Source organism: Numenius arquata, chromosome 2 (genome assembly GCF_964106895.1).
Source record: "Numenius arquata chromosome 2, bNumArq3.hap1.1, whole genome shotgun sequence".
Taxonomy (NCBI): domain Eukaryota; kingdom Metazoa; phylum Chordata; class Aves; order Charadriiformes; family Scolopacidae; genus Numenius; species Numenius arquata.
In genome coordinates this window covers 80,874,181-80,889,006 of record NC_133577.1, presented here as the reverse complement: position 1 = coordinate 80,889,006, position 14,826 = coordinate 80,874,181, and the positions used below count along the sequence as shown (strand labels likewise).

The 14,826-nt window shown below is 36.8% G+C and overlaps 1 protein-coding gene across 2 annotated transcripts in view; it reads right to left on the bottom strand.

Annotated features, from left to right (window-relative positions):
• ANKS1B (ankyrin repeat and sterile alpha motif domain containing 1B) overlaps positions 1–14,826 on the bottom strand; it is a 441,596-nt gene that overhangs the window by 190,286 nt on the left and 236,484 nt on the right. For both annotated transcript variants that reach the window (XM_074144245.1, XM_074144246.1), the window contains exon 15: positions 6,838–6,944. In XM_074144245.1, coding sequence (XP_074000346.1) covers positions 6,838–6,944 — 107 coding nt within the window. The remainder of the gene's footprint in view (positions 1–6,837; positions 6,945–14,826) is intronic.

Below are 14,826 nucleotides of genomic sequence, written 5' to 3'. Positions count from 1 at the left end.
GCAGAACCTAGCAGACAGGCAAATGGACCCATCCCTGATTATAACTTCAAGATAGAACTGTTGAGATAATTTTAGATGAAAACATACTTCCGACTCTCAAGGTATCCACCATACCCAGGATATCGTAATGAAGTCAATAGTCTGTTTGGAGATGGCTTCTTTATGAATCAATTGTTCAAGTGATATACACAAAAATTGTCTTGTTTTTTTTTTTTTTTTTTTTCCCCTCTGTTGGGCAATCATTACTGCCAAAATTCTCATAAAGTCCTTTGTCAAGTACAGGATCACACATTACATATATAGATACATAAACATGAAGCAGATTTCTCTAAAATCCCTTTCCACTGGGGAATAAGCATTGCCTCTCTGGACCTGCATGCGCTCACACAGGATGATGAAGAATGGTCTGAGACTTCAAGATAGAAGGACAGTGAAAACTATTATTTACACATGTGATATTGAGGAGTACATTAATAAGTCCTTCTGTCTCTCAACCAGCTTGAGAAACACCATGACAGAAGTATTAACTGGAGCATGTGGAATGGGATTATTTTTTAGACCTGCTGCTGTTGCAGGATGACAGGCACAATCTTCATTTCTGGCACCCACCTGAGCTCTACTTTGCAGGTTTTATAGTAAGAATCCCTACCAGCATGAAAAAGAAGATCTTGAAGCTTCAGGGCTGGATATCCTGAGAGAGGAGAAAAAGCTTTAATAAAAAAACCTGTGTGTTTCATTTTCGGTGAACCCTGGATGGATTTTAGCCCAAATTGAGCCATTTAAATTTTTGTGTCTACATGATAGTTTACAGAAATCTAGTAAACAAAACAATACTGCCTAGACAGTGATTCAGCTGACCAGATGAATCTGCTTTAATTTATTCTAAAATAAATACCGTAATATTTAGTCAGCCAGTAAGCTAAATTGCATTCTATGTTCCATTAGCTTTAATGGCTGATTAGGTGCTTCACCTAGTTGTCCACAGGAGTCATTTGAGGTGCTGCAAATGTGCATTGCCCAGAATCCAACTGAAGATCCAGATGGGTATGGGTTTTCCATAGATCCTGTATCATATATTCCAGGCCTACACAGATGTCTTAGACATCTCAAGTGATTTCAATACCTGGTCAACTGAACTGAGTCCTAAACAGCTGCTGACTAGTACACATGTAGATGACTATATTTCAACTTTAACTATGCCCCACTCTATGTTTGGCTAACAGGTTGGACTAAGGGAAGAGTTGTAAGGAGCCACAGTTGTAAAGGGTCACTGAAGTGGAGAAGAAGACTCAGAAGAGAGCAGACTGACAAAGAGCTACATTGCTCAGGGAAGAAGCCAGGGCCACACTCACACTGAGAGCAGCTCCACAGTTTTAGTGTCAAGTTCTGTAGATCTGCCATGAAACTAAAAGCAAGTCATGTGGTTTGCAAGTGAGGTCCAGACGAGGGGATTGAAACTCATGGTTCTAGGCATATATTCTAAGATTTTACTAGATAAACAGAAAATCTTAAACTGCAGCTTATTTCAGCATCAGTGGGACTCATATTCCTTCTACTCTGCTAAAAATGTGGTTTGCTGCATATCACTGACTTCCAGTTTTAAGGATGCCTTAAACAGTTCCTCATTTCTGGGCAAACTACACACAGACGATGCTCTCTAAATCTTCATACGCTTCAGACGATGCATGAGGGCCCTGATGAGTCCCTGCAGTGGTCATTATGGGCCTAGAGAGCTCAGAGCCTGGGTGTTACAAAGGCTGATCTGCTCTCCTGAGCATGTTAGGAGTTGGCTTCTGAAAGTCACTGAAGTCCCTACACGCTAGAACCTTTGTCAAAGATTGGCCTCTTTTTCATCATCTGCAGCATGGCTAATTTAAGAAAGGTGTTGGCAGACTGACTCACTCTTTCAAGCTTTCATCTAATGCCCAAATCATCAATCTCAGTACCAGATATTTTTGGATAAAAGCTGTGGTGGTCTCTACAACTGTAGGACTTGGAGCCAATGCACATAGAAAATTTCTTTCAAGTGCATTTCATTCTATAGAAATAAGATTACTTCTGTCCTTTATACTTGATACAGAGTTTAACATCCTCCAGAGAGATTAAAGGCAAGAAGAATTACTGAGTATTCCAGAACAGCAAATCCCAGGAATGACACCTGAGAGACGATAGTCTCCAGATAACTTCAGCTGACTAATAAACCTCCAGACCTAGTAAAAAAATGAAAGAAAAGAAACAAAGAAAGAAAGAGAGAGGAAGGGAGAAAGAAAAGTCTTAACTCAAAACTAAATCCAAAACAGGCAACTAAGGGGAATTGAGAAGGTAGACCATGCCTAGCACTGTGAAACCAGTTAAATACTTGTGCAAGTAAGTTCACAGGATGAATACAAATACAGAAAATTATTCAAAGGAAAAGAAATGCATATGCAACTAAGATACCAGGTGGAAACTCAAGACATCTATATTCAGTTCCTAGACGTGTCACAAGCTCTGTGTGACCTACAACATTTAAGATTCATTTCAGCTTCATAAGTATCAAGACTCTAGAGTCATCTGAGATACTCGGTGGTATCCCACCTGGACTCCGGCTGCTAATCATGAAGGGTCTGGCTGTCTCTGGTCCTCAGTAATACCTGTCAGCCCTGTCTGGATCTCCTGGATTCCCTACAGTATCTCAGTTGGTACCAGATATCTATGTTTAAGCAACTGAATTAATCTGCTAAACATTATGTCAGTAGCTATTTTAAGAACTAGTGCCTCTTATCTCAAATGTATAAGCAGTTTTAAATTCCACCCTTCAGTTGCCCTATGCCTCAGTTTCCCAACAGTGAAAAAGAGAGAATAAAAAAAACATAGTTAGGCAATACTTAGATCTTCAGGCACTGCAAGCCACTTAAGTACTTGAAGGGGTAGAGGTGCATGTCTGTAAGTTCACAACAGCAATGAAAGTCTAATGTCAATTCAGGTCATTAACTCTTACCAATGAACAATATTTTGGAATGTCAAAAACCATAATAAAATGCTTCCTATTTTTCTGTTAACTCATTTTGGCTGCCTGGTGTCCCTATTTCTCTCATATAGTGTTTTATAAATCTTTTAAAGAGACATCATCTTCATCAATTTGCAATATTAAGCAAGTGATAAAATTTCAGAGTATCTTAAATGATTAGAACAACCTATAAATAGATAGTCATATGCAGTCCTTAATCAGAACTAGTCCCCACTGGGCAGTGATTTGATTGAACTGCTTTTATCTTTGTGAATCCAGAATGGAATCTTTGATGAGCTCCAGAGTTGTAGAAAGCTGCATGCAAGGATCTAGTGACCTCGCACAGTTGTGTATTTTCATCTGTTTCTCTGCAATTTAACTTTTCTTTCTCAGCATACTGAGTTACGTAGGCCTGCAAGATTATAGCTTGTCCCAGGGATATCCATGGGACCTATGCCTCAAAAAGATGTTCACCGGTTCATTAGATTTCCCTATTGATAATATATGGTTTATATGCTGCAATTTATGACAGATCTAATTGGGTTTTTGTGCTTTAGAATTGCTTTAACTGCAAAACAGCCTTCACATTATGAAGCTGTAGTATCATCTGCATCTTCAAATATAGAGTATCTCTGCACAAAGTCACTACAAATTTTTATAGCTGAACGACACCGCAGCCCATTACACAACAAATTATAAAAATTAATAGTGATTGCATATAAATATATATATACACACACATATTCAGGTATAATTCTACTCCTACAAGCACACATGAATCAAATCTTGGGACTGATTCTGCCTTGGGCCTACTAAATAATATCCAAGTGGCATTCCTGCATGACACTAATAGTAAGTAGGAATTGCACTTGCTACGTGCGCAAATACACTGGAAGTAGAAATAAAGAAGTTCATGAAAACACAACTAATTTTTTAACACTATGTTTCAACTTATTTTTAAAACATATATTGATGAACTATGAAAAAATATCCATACTGTGAAGTTAATAGGAAACAGGCTGTTTCTTACTATAAAGTCCACACACTTCAGGTAACATGAACAAATATTCCTAATTATAAGCACAGTCTATTGAATAACTTTCCTAATTCCCAAGGGGGACTAAACACAAGGAGTTAATTTCTATGATTTAATGAATGATTAACCATGAAATCTTTTTATCTGAAAAACACCTTTTTATTAGAATGTTAATTTAATTAATAGAATTTTGCTGTTGACAATAGTATAAATAGAATATATTTGTTCTCAGATGTATATTATTCCATGGACATTAGTTATATCATTGTGATACTCCCTCTCCTGTTCTGAACAGCTAGTAAGACCTGTACTACTAAATCATACTTAATAAGAGTGTGATGGTTGTTGCTTAGGCAACAGAATGAATAAATGCAGGTCAGAATGTGCTTCCAGAAAAACAAAAGCAGGAATATGGTACAGAATAAAGAACAAATATGTCTAACTGATTTTTACTGCATTGAAGTATTAGAGTTCTTCAATGTAAAGTAGCTAACCTATCTGAAACACTTAATTTAGTAAGATTGTAAAATATAGCTTAATATGTAAACCACTTTAATAAAGGTAAAGCAGTTCTCTCATCTTAAAGGAAGATTACAACATATTTAAGTTTGGAATAATTTGAATTATTTTTGTAGCAAAGCAGGTCTTTCTTCTCGCATTTTCCTATATAGTTTCCAAGTTTAATTTTCTTTTTTTAGCATTTTGGCTAGAATGGAAAATATTTTAAAAAACACTCATTTAAATTTTCAGGAGAGGTTTTCTTTACATAATGTTGATATATTCAAAAGAATAATATATAAAGAAATTGATGTTTTCTGATCATTTTTGTTTCAGTACAATATGGGAACTATTCAGTTTCTGGTACAAATAAAAAGTGAAATATGTAACAGCATGATGAACAGTGTGAAATCAACAAATTAGGAATTATTAAATTACTGAAATGATACATTTTTTATTACTAGGCAATTTTCCATCTTTTTGCTTAATCACTGGATTTAAGAGTCTAATCTTCCATTCACATATGCATGCTACCCCAATTAATATTATGAGTAATTATGTATTTTACCTGCGATATATTTTTAAAACCAAACCACTTCAGAAAAGGCTTAAATTAAAATGACCAGAAAACATTAGGTAACACACAAGTATGCAGGCATAACTTAATCTTCCCTATACCTGAAAAGTTTGATTTGTGTATTGAATAATAGAATCTTGTATACAATTTGTATGCTTACATAAGTATACTAATAAGAGACGTGGGAAATGAAAGTCTTATACATTCCCCCAGAATGTGGTTCAGGCCCCTCCACAGCCAGGGGACGAGTGGAAAGCCCTCCAGGGCAGTTTCTGAGGCTGCTCTTGTGCTCATCATTTACCTGTGGTAGGTGTACCCCTCTGCATTTGTTATGCCACCTACAGCCTCTTGTGAACAATTTCCTTCTGTAATCTCTTTAAGACTAAAACATCATCTACTTATGTAACTAACACTACAACATATATAAGAATATGTAGTTACATTCTGGGGAACTGTAGCCTGAAATCCATTTTGAATTTTTTTTGCTGGGCTGACAGCACACCCTTACAGCTTTGTTTTCAAGAATATTTAAAGGTAAAGATTCTAATGATTTTTTTTTACTTATATAAGCAAAAGATCACATGGCAGCCATGTAAAAACAGAAAGAAATCCCTACACTATTATAATGTGGAAATGGCACAGATCTGTGCCTTAATTTTCTGATCAGTAACCCAAAAGCATATAATGATGTTAGCAAAAGGAATTAAATAGGAAAAACACGACTCGTGATGATTTTACAGTCATAATATTCATGCTGTTCCACTTCTGTTTCTTATATGCCATGTGTAAGTTATGAAAAGTTAGAACTGGTCCGAGATATTCATGGTTACTATGAATATCTTAAAAAGGGGTGATTAATAGTATTTTAAGCTCTGATATTTTATAAGAAATGTAGTCAGGATTTTTGTAAGAGGTTCAAGTAACGGGAATAGTGAAGCAGGTAGAAAAGTGATTATATAAAAAGCTTACAAATAAGCTTCTCTCTTTACTGTCAATATTCATTTCCACAGAAAGTTTGTGCATGACAGGTCTCTGTTACTTTACACCACATGGTAATACTGTAAATCCTGAAGTACATAAAATATTATTTCATTCATACATCCCTGATAAATGCCTAGAGTTAAAACATAAAAATGGAACTATTAAAAGGAATGTGTTACTTTTCGACACAGGGCATAAGATTCAACAAGTGAATCCCACAGCCTGGCTATCTAAGATGCAAAAATGTTTAACTGAGACAGCCAGAATCACTCGCATAGAGAGCACATTTCATTAACAAATTTTCTGTTATTAAAATACCTCTCAATGCAAGAATGGCATTTCATGTTATTTAAGTATAATTACAATGATGTTAATGTTTAAATAAAAGTAATAATGTAATGTATTACAGATAGGGATGTTTACAGCTTTTACATACTGTGAAAATCCTGCAATGGATTAAAAGAACTGTGCATTTTTCTTTTTAAATCTGAAGATTGATGAGGGGGAGAAAGAACCTTAATATTCAGTTTTTCTCTTACTATATTTCTGGCTAGAATATTTTGTAATGTGTTCAGCTTGGAAGTTTATACAAGGACAGCTTACATATTAATCTAGCTAGACATAGAAAAGTGAAACACTAAACAGATCTTCCTAGTGCAATGCAGAACAGCTTTAAGGTTTTTATGAGCACACAAGAGACAGACAAAAAAGGCAGCTACAGTGTATATACACAGCTATACGCAGAAGATTTCTTACCATAAATTGCACATTGTCAAATCCATTAGCCAGCAAGTGGTTTTCATACTGAGGTAGCCCAATATTTTCCAACCATTGTCCCACTGTCTGGACAGGGCATCGGGGTCCTGTAGGAGGGTGAAGAGGGAGGCGTTTAAGCAACGAATAACCATCCACTGGATAATAACGGTAGTCCTGGGCTGAGAGGTGGCATTGCCACATCGTGTTCCTGGGAAAGTTGGTATCAAAGGAGCCCGCCAGCTTGACAGATTAATGTTTTCAGCAAGCAGAAAAGTCAGAAGTAAAACATAGTTTACAGGGCAGTATATAGCGTAAGATCTGATCCTAGCTCTACATTTCTTAGTTATTAATCTTTACTACAGACCAGTACGTCATACAGCAGGAAAAAAAAAAAAAAAGCATATCAAGCTGTCAGCTAAGCTGTTCTCCGTTATATGTGATTGTTGGAATACTCCACAATGAGCAATGCACTGCCAGCAGCAAGAATTCTTTTTATCAAGTACTCCTACACTCATCAGTATGCAGCTCCATGCTTCTTGCTCCCCCTCGCTCGCTCCCCTTCATTACCCAGCCTAGGCTACACCTCGCATTTTCAATAATAGCCATCAGATAAGGCAGATTTTTTTTTTGTCTGCAAGCTGTAAGCCTGCTGCTGCTGCTTCCTCCTACACACCCATCCAAGCGTCAATCTTGAATGATGAGAGCAGTCAAAACAAATGCAGAAAATAGCAAGATTCAAAAGCAACCTAGAGCACTTAAATCTGAATAGAATCTTCAGACCAGTTATGCTTTACATATCTGTTTGTTGTAGATTTTTACGTTTCACAAGACATTAAGACATGCAATACATAATCCATAGCCTATGGCATGGTTTACTATGCCCACCCCTTTCCCCTTTTAATACAAGATAGGTAGTGGTCTGCATCTCTGCTTATATAATAGCAAAACCCTTTAATGAATCGATAATGAATACATTTCACAGTTTCTTTCCTGTAGTACAGCAAAAGACATAAACGGCACAACAATTTTAGTCAAAGTAATTAGATTATCTGCATGATTTCTTCAACCGTAAAATATTATAAGACACAAGAAAACCTTCATGCCAACATATAATAATTCAACTTGAAAAGGTCACCGTTTCAAATGAATAATTAAAAGAATATTTTTATGAAGTAAAATTTGAAGTTTATATTCTTTTCTTACAAAAATGTGAATGATAGCTGGCAGACATATAAGATTTCCATGATTTCTGAAGAGGATGTAGATTTTATCAACTATAATTGGAAAAAAATAATAAAATATGATTAATTTAAAATGAAAGCAAAGTTCATTTTCTGCACAAAAAACTAAATAGCTTACGATGTATTTTCCATCAGTGTTCCATTTTTTGAGACAGTTTCCCTCAAGATGGACATATTTTACACCCTTGTTCTGAGAGAAATGTTTACTAAACTTTTTGCTTTTTATAACAGGATCAAAGGACTTAGCAAAAAAGGGGTATATTCAGGGTACAATCCTAAGAAAAATCCAGTCCAGCAGAACTTCATTTACTGAACACATTAATTACTTCTCTTTGGTTTTTCGTCCACTGTGAATTTTCAGCAATGTACGTCTCTAAGGAGGAATTTCTTTCCAAGCATAAGGAAATTATAGATATCTGTCAAGGGCATCATTTGAGATTGATGATACTATGGCAGAAAACTGTTTCATAGAAATCCAAACCTACAGTCTGACCAACATGTTATAATACAAAGTCTCTGCAAGTGACATGCAGAAGGTCCTTGTGCAGTCACAGAACAGACTCTAAACTTAGCTGTATATTTAAAATTAACAATACTGTAAGAGTTTCAGCTCCAACCTGACTAGTCCTTGAACTAAACCAGGATGACCTATCACTCTGATATTGCTGCTTGGATTTGTGGAACACCTCATGCAAACTGAAGTCCATAATGATTTTGTAGAATAATTTTAGTTGAGCCATAGAAGATATTTCACGAGGTTGGAAAGTTGCCTAAGACAGCTCTGTTATGAGATCTTACATTACTCAGCTCTTACTGATTTGATACACTACTACAGAAAGCATAAAAGGTTCATTAGGGCTCTCAAAAAAGTACTGAAGGCTTAGCAGGCAATGGTAAATCTGTAATTGCTGAAGAAACTTTTAGGAGTTTTCTCAAGTGTTTAATAACAATAGCATGTGAATATATGCAATATAGAGCATATGTTTTTGGGAAGAGCACAGTGTGCACAAATAGATAAATGTACTTCAAGCAGATTAATGGATAATTTATTTTTTCTCAGAGAAAGTAGATATATCAAACTGATAGGAATATAGGTCTCATGAGATACAAGTGCATTTGTTCACACCTGTCTGTAAATCTTCCCTATTTTCCAGAGTTTTTCTACTGTGAATCAACATCTTTGTACATAGAGCATAATCCCTTCAGGGTTGGGCCCAGCCAGTAGCAAGGTTGTAAGGAGGAGGGTAAGCTATGTTGAGTTGAAATATAGTGGACTTCCCTTGGGTAAGGAAATTTAAAAGGCTGGGCAAGCTCTTCAAAGAACAAATTCACAACAAAATTATCTTAAACAAGATAAGAATGAAATCCTTGCTGAGTTTTTCTTATTTGACTGAGAAATCATGAATTCCTTAGAAAAGGATTCCTGACTTTGTCTTCTTTCCCCCATAAGCAGAAAAATTTATATCAGAAAGAGACCTAGTGAAGCGCAATCCCACTCTTTGAAAGGATTATGCATGATTGACTACTGTTTTTCCCATAAACACATAGACACAAATGTCTCCGCATCTGGTGTCCCCCACCAAAGAAATGTTCTGCCCACAATAAGGCACAGCCAGTAATCAATATACCAGTTTCATGGTCAAACTGCTTCTTCCTTACCTTACTATAAACAGCATGGAAGTTAAGCTGCCAGTGATGAGAAGTGCTTGGCTCAATGCCTAGCAACAGTGTAGGCAAAATTCAGTTTTTGAGTGGCTCCCTAGACACATTTCCTCATGTAGTTGTTGGTACTGTGTCTAACTATCTCCATGGCCCCGGCACTGGATGATTATAGCACTGCTGGTCCCACTGCACACTCTCCTCCAACTCTGTCCCCTGCCAGCATAACTACGTGTCTGAGCCCACCACCACAATATAAGGTTGCTCAGCAAGGGAAAAGAAAATAAGGAGAAACAAAGTCAGCTTGCTGCCTTGTCCTCATCCCTGATTATTGTCTCATGGCTAAAGTATCTTTTTATCTGCAAGGATTTTTTCCCCTCCTTCTTCTGCCAAAGGTAGTGGTAAGGCAAAGGCAGGCACAGAGCAGAGCCAGGATTGTGGGGGTGAAGCCTTTCGTAATGGGAACTTGCAGCTCTTTAGATCTCCTTGTTCTTTGCAAGCCCAGGAGACTTATCTTGGGGGGGCAGCTTGGAATGTTTTTCCGAGCCAGTGCAAGTGGGACCTGGAGCAGGTGCTATTGTTTTGAGACTAGACGGCTATCTCTTCATTTTGCTTGTCTATGATTCAGTGCCAGCCCCACCAGTGTGCTGCAGCAGGCAGTGCCTACTTTGCCTATGCCTAAAGCCGGTCCAGATCTTGAAAGATGTCATGCAGACTGTATGAGATGGTCTCACCTGCAACAAGTTTACATACTACTGTGCTTTCCTATGATTTCAAAGAACATAAATCCCATGATAATCCTTCTGTGTTACCACAATCAAGAAAGATGTACCTATTCCTGAATGGGAAAATCGATGCATTAGTCTCTTACAGGGATAGCAATACTTGGTTCTTTCTTCTCCAAGGCAAGAGAAGCAGCACACTGAAGTGATGTCTGTAAGAAAGATACCATCTGGTATGCTATACGATAATTTCTACAAGACGTCTCGTTCCCAATGAGACTCAGAATATCTTTATTGTGGGGTTTGGAATTGACTGAATGTGATATCAGAGTGCACATGATTTCAAACATGTTGTAAGGCAGATTTGCTCTAAATACAAAGGAATTTAAGGTCTCCTCTATTTAATTGTCGTTACTGTTAACAATGTGGATTTTTCTTTCTTCATTTTTCTTTCTTTATTTTTCCAATGAGGAAAAGAAAGAAATGCAGTGCTTATTTGTAGAGGAAGTGCTCCCCCAGTTATCACAAATAGATTATTATAAAACATTTTCTTTAGTAGGTTGATAGCTGTCAAATATTGATAAACACTTCTAGTGTTAAGGAATCAAAATCTGGAGAATTTTAGTAGCTACTGACCAAGAAATTTCTAAGCACAGGCTATATCACCATATGAAAGGACAAATCTTTTAAGTAAGCTGGCAGCCAGTTTAGCAGAACTGGGGAACAAATTGATGTTAAAGTACTGTAAACTTTTTTCTTTAATAAAAGCTTTCAGCCTTTTCCAACACTAAATGGGATATCATTTTCCCATTTGTATTTAAGATTTCAGCTGGATAAAAAAGTTCTCTCTCGACATTGCAACTTGTGCTAGAGCAAAGTTACTGTAACTGGGTGTTCTAGTGAATAAACTAAACTAATGGCATGTATTCCTGGAGACGAGATAAGAATAGCTAGGAACAGAATATTGTATGGGAAAGACTATGCCTAACATCGAGCAGACCAATATAACTAAAGAGTTTATTATGGGAGAAGTATAGCAGGTTCCTAGAAGTGTATGCAAGGTTCTGCTTTATTTTATGCATTTCGGTTATGTTATTAGGCTACTCAAAATTCATAGATTTTAAATGATCTTTTTCATAAAACTGAAAAACCTGGATGCCCTACATAAAATCTGTAACTTCTGCCAGCAGCCTACCTCTTTGGATGATGATGCCACTTTGGATGATCATGTTTGGTGATGCTGAATATTTTCCTGAAAGTACTTTTAGAGATATTTTTCATGGCATATACAGAAACAAAACAAAATCAGTAGAAACAGCTTGATTTTAAATAACACTATCTAGTATTTATAATCTAAAGGTTACCTTCCATCGCTTATGCTTGTGCTCAGAATGCACAAAAATAATTCTCAAACCACAGCTAATGCAAGCTACTGGAACAACCCTCATTGACTAGCAAAATCATCCTCACAGTCCTTTTCTGATTTTTATACCAATATTTATTATAACTCTACATTACCACTACATAAGTACAATAACTGTATCTATAATAACTATAACTACAAAGTCAGCAAAGACAATTCATTTTACTTGACAGATGATTTGTCAACTGTACTTTGTGAACTGTACTTTGTGAACCTCAATGGCCTTTCTACGAGTTTGTGTTTCTGACTGTTGATGTATTATCAGCAACAGCTCCGTTGAAGTACTCCACTCCATCATGAAACATATATTTCTTACAGACACTTCAATGTTAGGATATTTTTCATGTTCAGTTGATTGCTTTGGCAACTTCAATTTAGTCTCCTTCAGAACCCATCCTGTTCAGTGAATGAGGGACAGAACTTATTGGAAAATTAAAAGATCTGTTTTCTAGAGCACGGCCACTGGACTAGGACTCAGGGCAGCTTGATCTATTGAAGACTGTCATGACTATGATGCTGAGCAATATATATATATGGTATATGGCAACATATGGATGCTTCACTGTGATACCACAGGATCAACTGCATTGGATCACACCACAGCTTCATCTAGCTTCAGCCATTCACCAGCTTCATTCACAGCCACTACTATTAGATGTCTACAGAAAAACATAAGAATAAGATGGACATGCAGCGATCCTTTCCCAGCACTGTCCCGGTTCCAGCAATCTACAGCTAAAAGCTTTCCTCAAAGAGAAATGCCATTATGCTTGAAAGTCCTTCATGGATTTTTTTGGCCATAGTTTTGTCTAATTTAGAGAAAACCTACACATTTTGGTGGTTGATGAAATATGCTGGAAGAAAGTGGACTGCAGGGAAAGCTGGATTCATCTTCCACCCTTCCTCTGTTGAATGGGACATGGAGAAGATAGAAGGAATGTGATTCTGCCTTTTGGATGCCACCACAAGGGTAATAGGTTACTGTAACCTTGTACTGCTCTTATTAAAGACATAGTTAAGATGCAGTTAGAATTTAGCTGCTTTTTTTCCCGCTTCATGAGCACTGAAGGAGCTCCTACTGCTGGAGGCAGTGGTGATCAAGTGATATGAAGCCAAATTTCAGTGAATCCCCACTATACTATGAAATTATTCTATCTAATACAAACTCCTTTGGCAGGACAACGTGCTTTCAATTGCCTGTCATTTTTTAAGGAATCGTATTTATAACCAAGGTGTAAATGTACATCCTTATGCTGGCTTCAATGAAAGTTAAGAGCATTTTCTGAAAAAAGGAGTTAGTTTCTTCGAGCAATTTCTGTGCTTGCCTGAGGAACTTTTACACGATAGTAGTAACACTACATTCACCACCTATGAGTAATCATTTTCACTGTTTTTGTCTAGCAAGAAAAAAAAACTTGAAAATTTGCATGATACCATGACCAATCAAAATATTTTGTTTAGTTCAGTAAAGATTTTAGACTAACATTAAAAACTAGTACACGGACTGTATATATATAAATGTATACTACGTAGTCTTGCTAAAAATACCTTACATGCCCAACCTTTTATGCTATAATTCCTGGCACCATAAAAACAAATTTATGTAATTTCAAATTTGAGCAAATCTTTGTACAGCTCTGTGCTAAGCAACACTGGACTAGCAAAAAAGCAGAATTGGTTAACAGCGAAATATTTGAAGAAACTGTTCAAAAAAGGTTTGACAGAACACACTACACAGAGATATCTCAAGAAGTTAAATACAGCCATGAAATAAATGGCAGCCATAGTTTCATAGATTTGGTAACAGCTGCAAGGTCCTGTGGAGAGCTGTGGAAACAAGAGACCTGTACTGACACTTCAGTAAACTATCATATCTTTGAAATTATGAATCTTGAAAGTATACAAGATGGAAAGTTAAGGATCTCTCCTGGAGTTATTTTACAAATCAGATTCTACCTGAGACAGTGTGGCACTTTGTCTTCTGTTTTCTTTTGTCTACTTGGGCTCAGAGGTTCCCTTGCCCCCGATGCACCGTATTTTAGAGTGACCGCCTCTGAACTGATCAGGTGAATTCCCTTTTCTCCTTCCTGTTCTTTCTAGCTTCACTTTATAATTCCTTTTCTACACTCCCTATTTATCTTACTTCTACTTAGTCTCCTTGTAAGTTATGATCATTTGCTCTTTTGTCATCCTTCATGTGCAGCAGCAACATGTTGTTTTGTTTCACATCTACCTCTTTCCTTTTACTTATTTTTCTCCCACTTTCCCTGTCAAGCCTTTTAGAACAGGTAAAACATATTCCTTTTAAAATTAAATTACTTATCTGAGATTAAATTATCCCCTGAGATTTGTCTAGAGTTGACACTAAGTTGGATTTAGATATTTGAAATAATTCAAACTTCAACAGTTTTCTAGATTACATACAAGACAACATCTGCTACATGCATTAGCTCTTCAACATTAACCAGCAGCTAATTGTAAAGACAATACTCTAAATCTGTACTGGAAAAAATATGTTTAAATGGGAGCCAACTTAACTTGAAGCTCTTTAGTAAAGAATAGCACTGAACTACCCCTTACCTATTTCTTTCCTAGAACATTCAAAATCTCAGAAAATAATACATAAATCAGACACAATTTACCACATTTCACTGACACGATAAGACAAAATCATAAAATGAGTAAAAACCAGAGGAGTCAGGGCCTTAAGGGCACCAATGGGGCCTTGCTGTCCATGCCCAACATCTTCTCAGATCTTCCCCCACCCTGCCTAAGGCCCAGGACCCCATTTCAGTTCAGCCTGAGTTCATCAGTCCCTATCCCAGCTATGCCACAGCAGTGCCAGTCTCTGGTCCTACCTAATGGATGGATGCTGGACCTGCACTGTAGGTAGTTCGTTTCCTGAACGGACCTCTCAGACATACACAGTGGTTTTTTTCCAGTC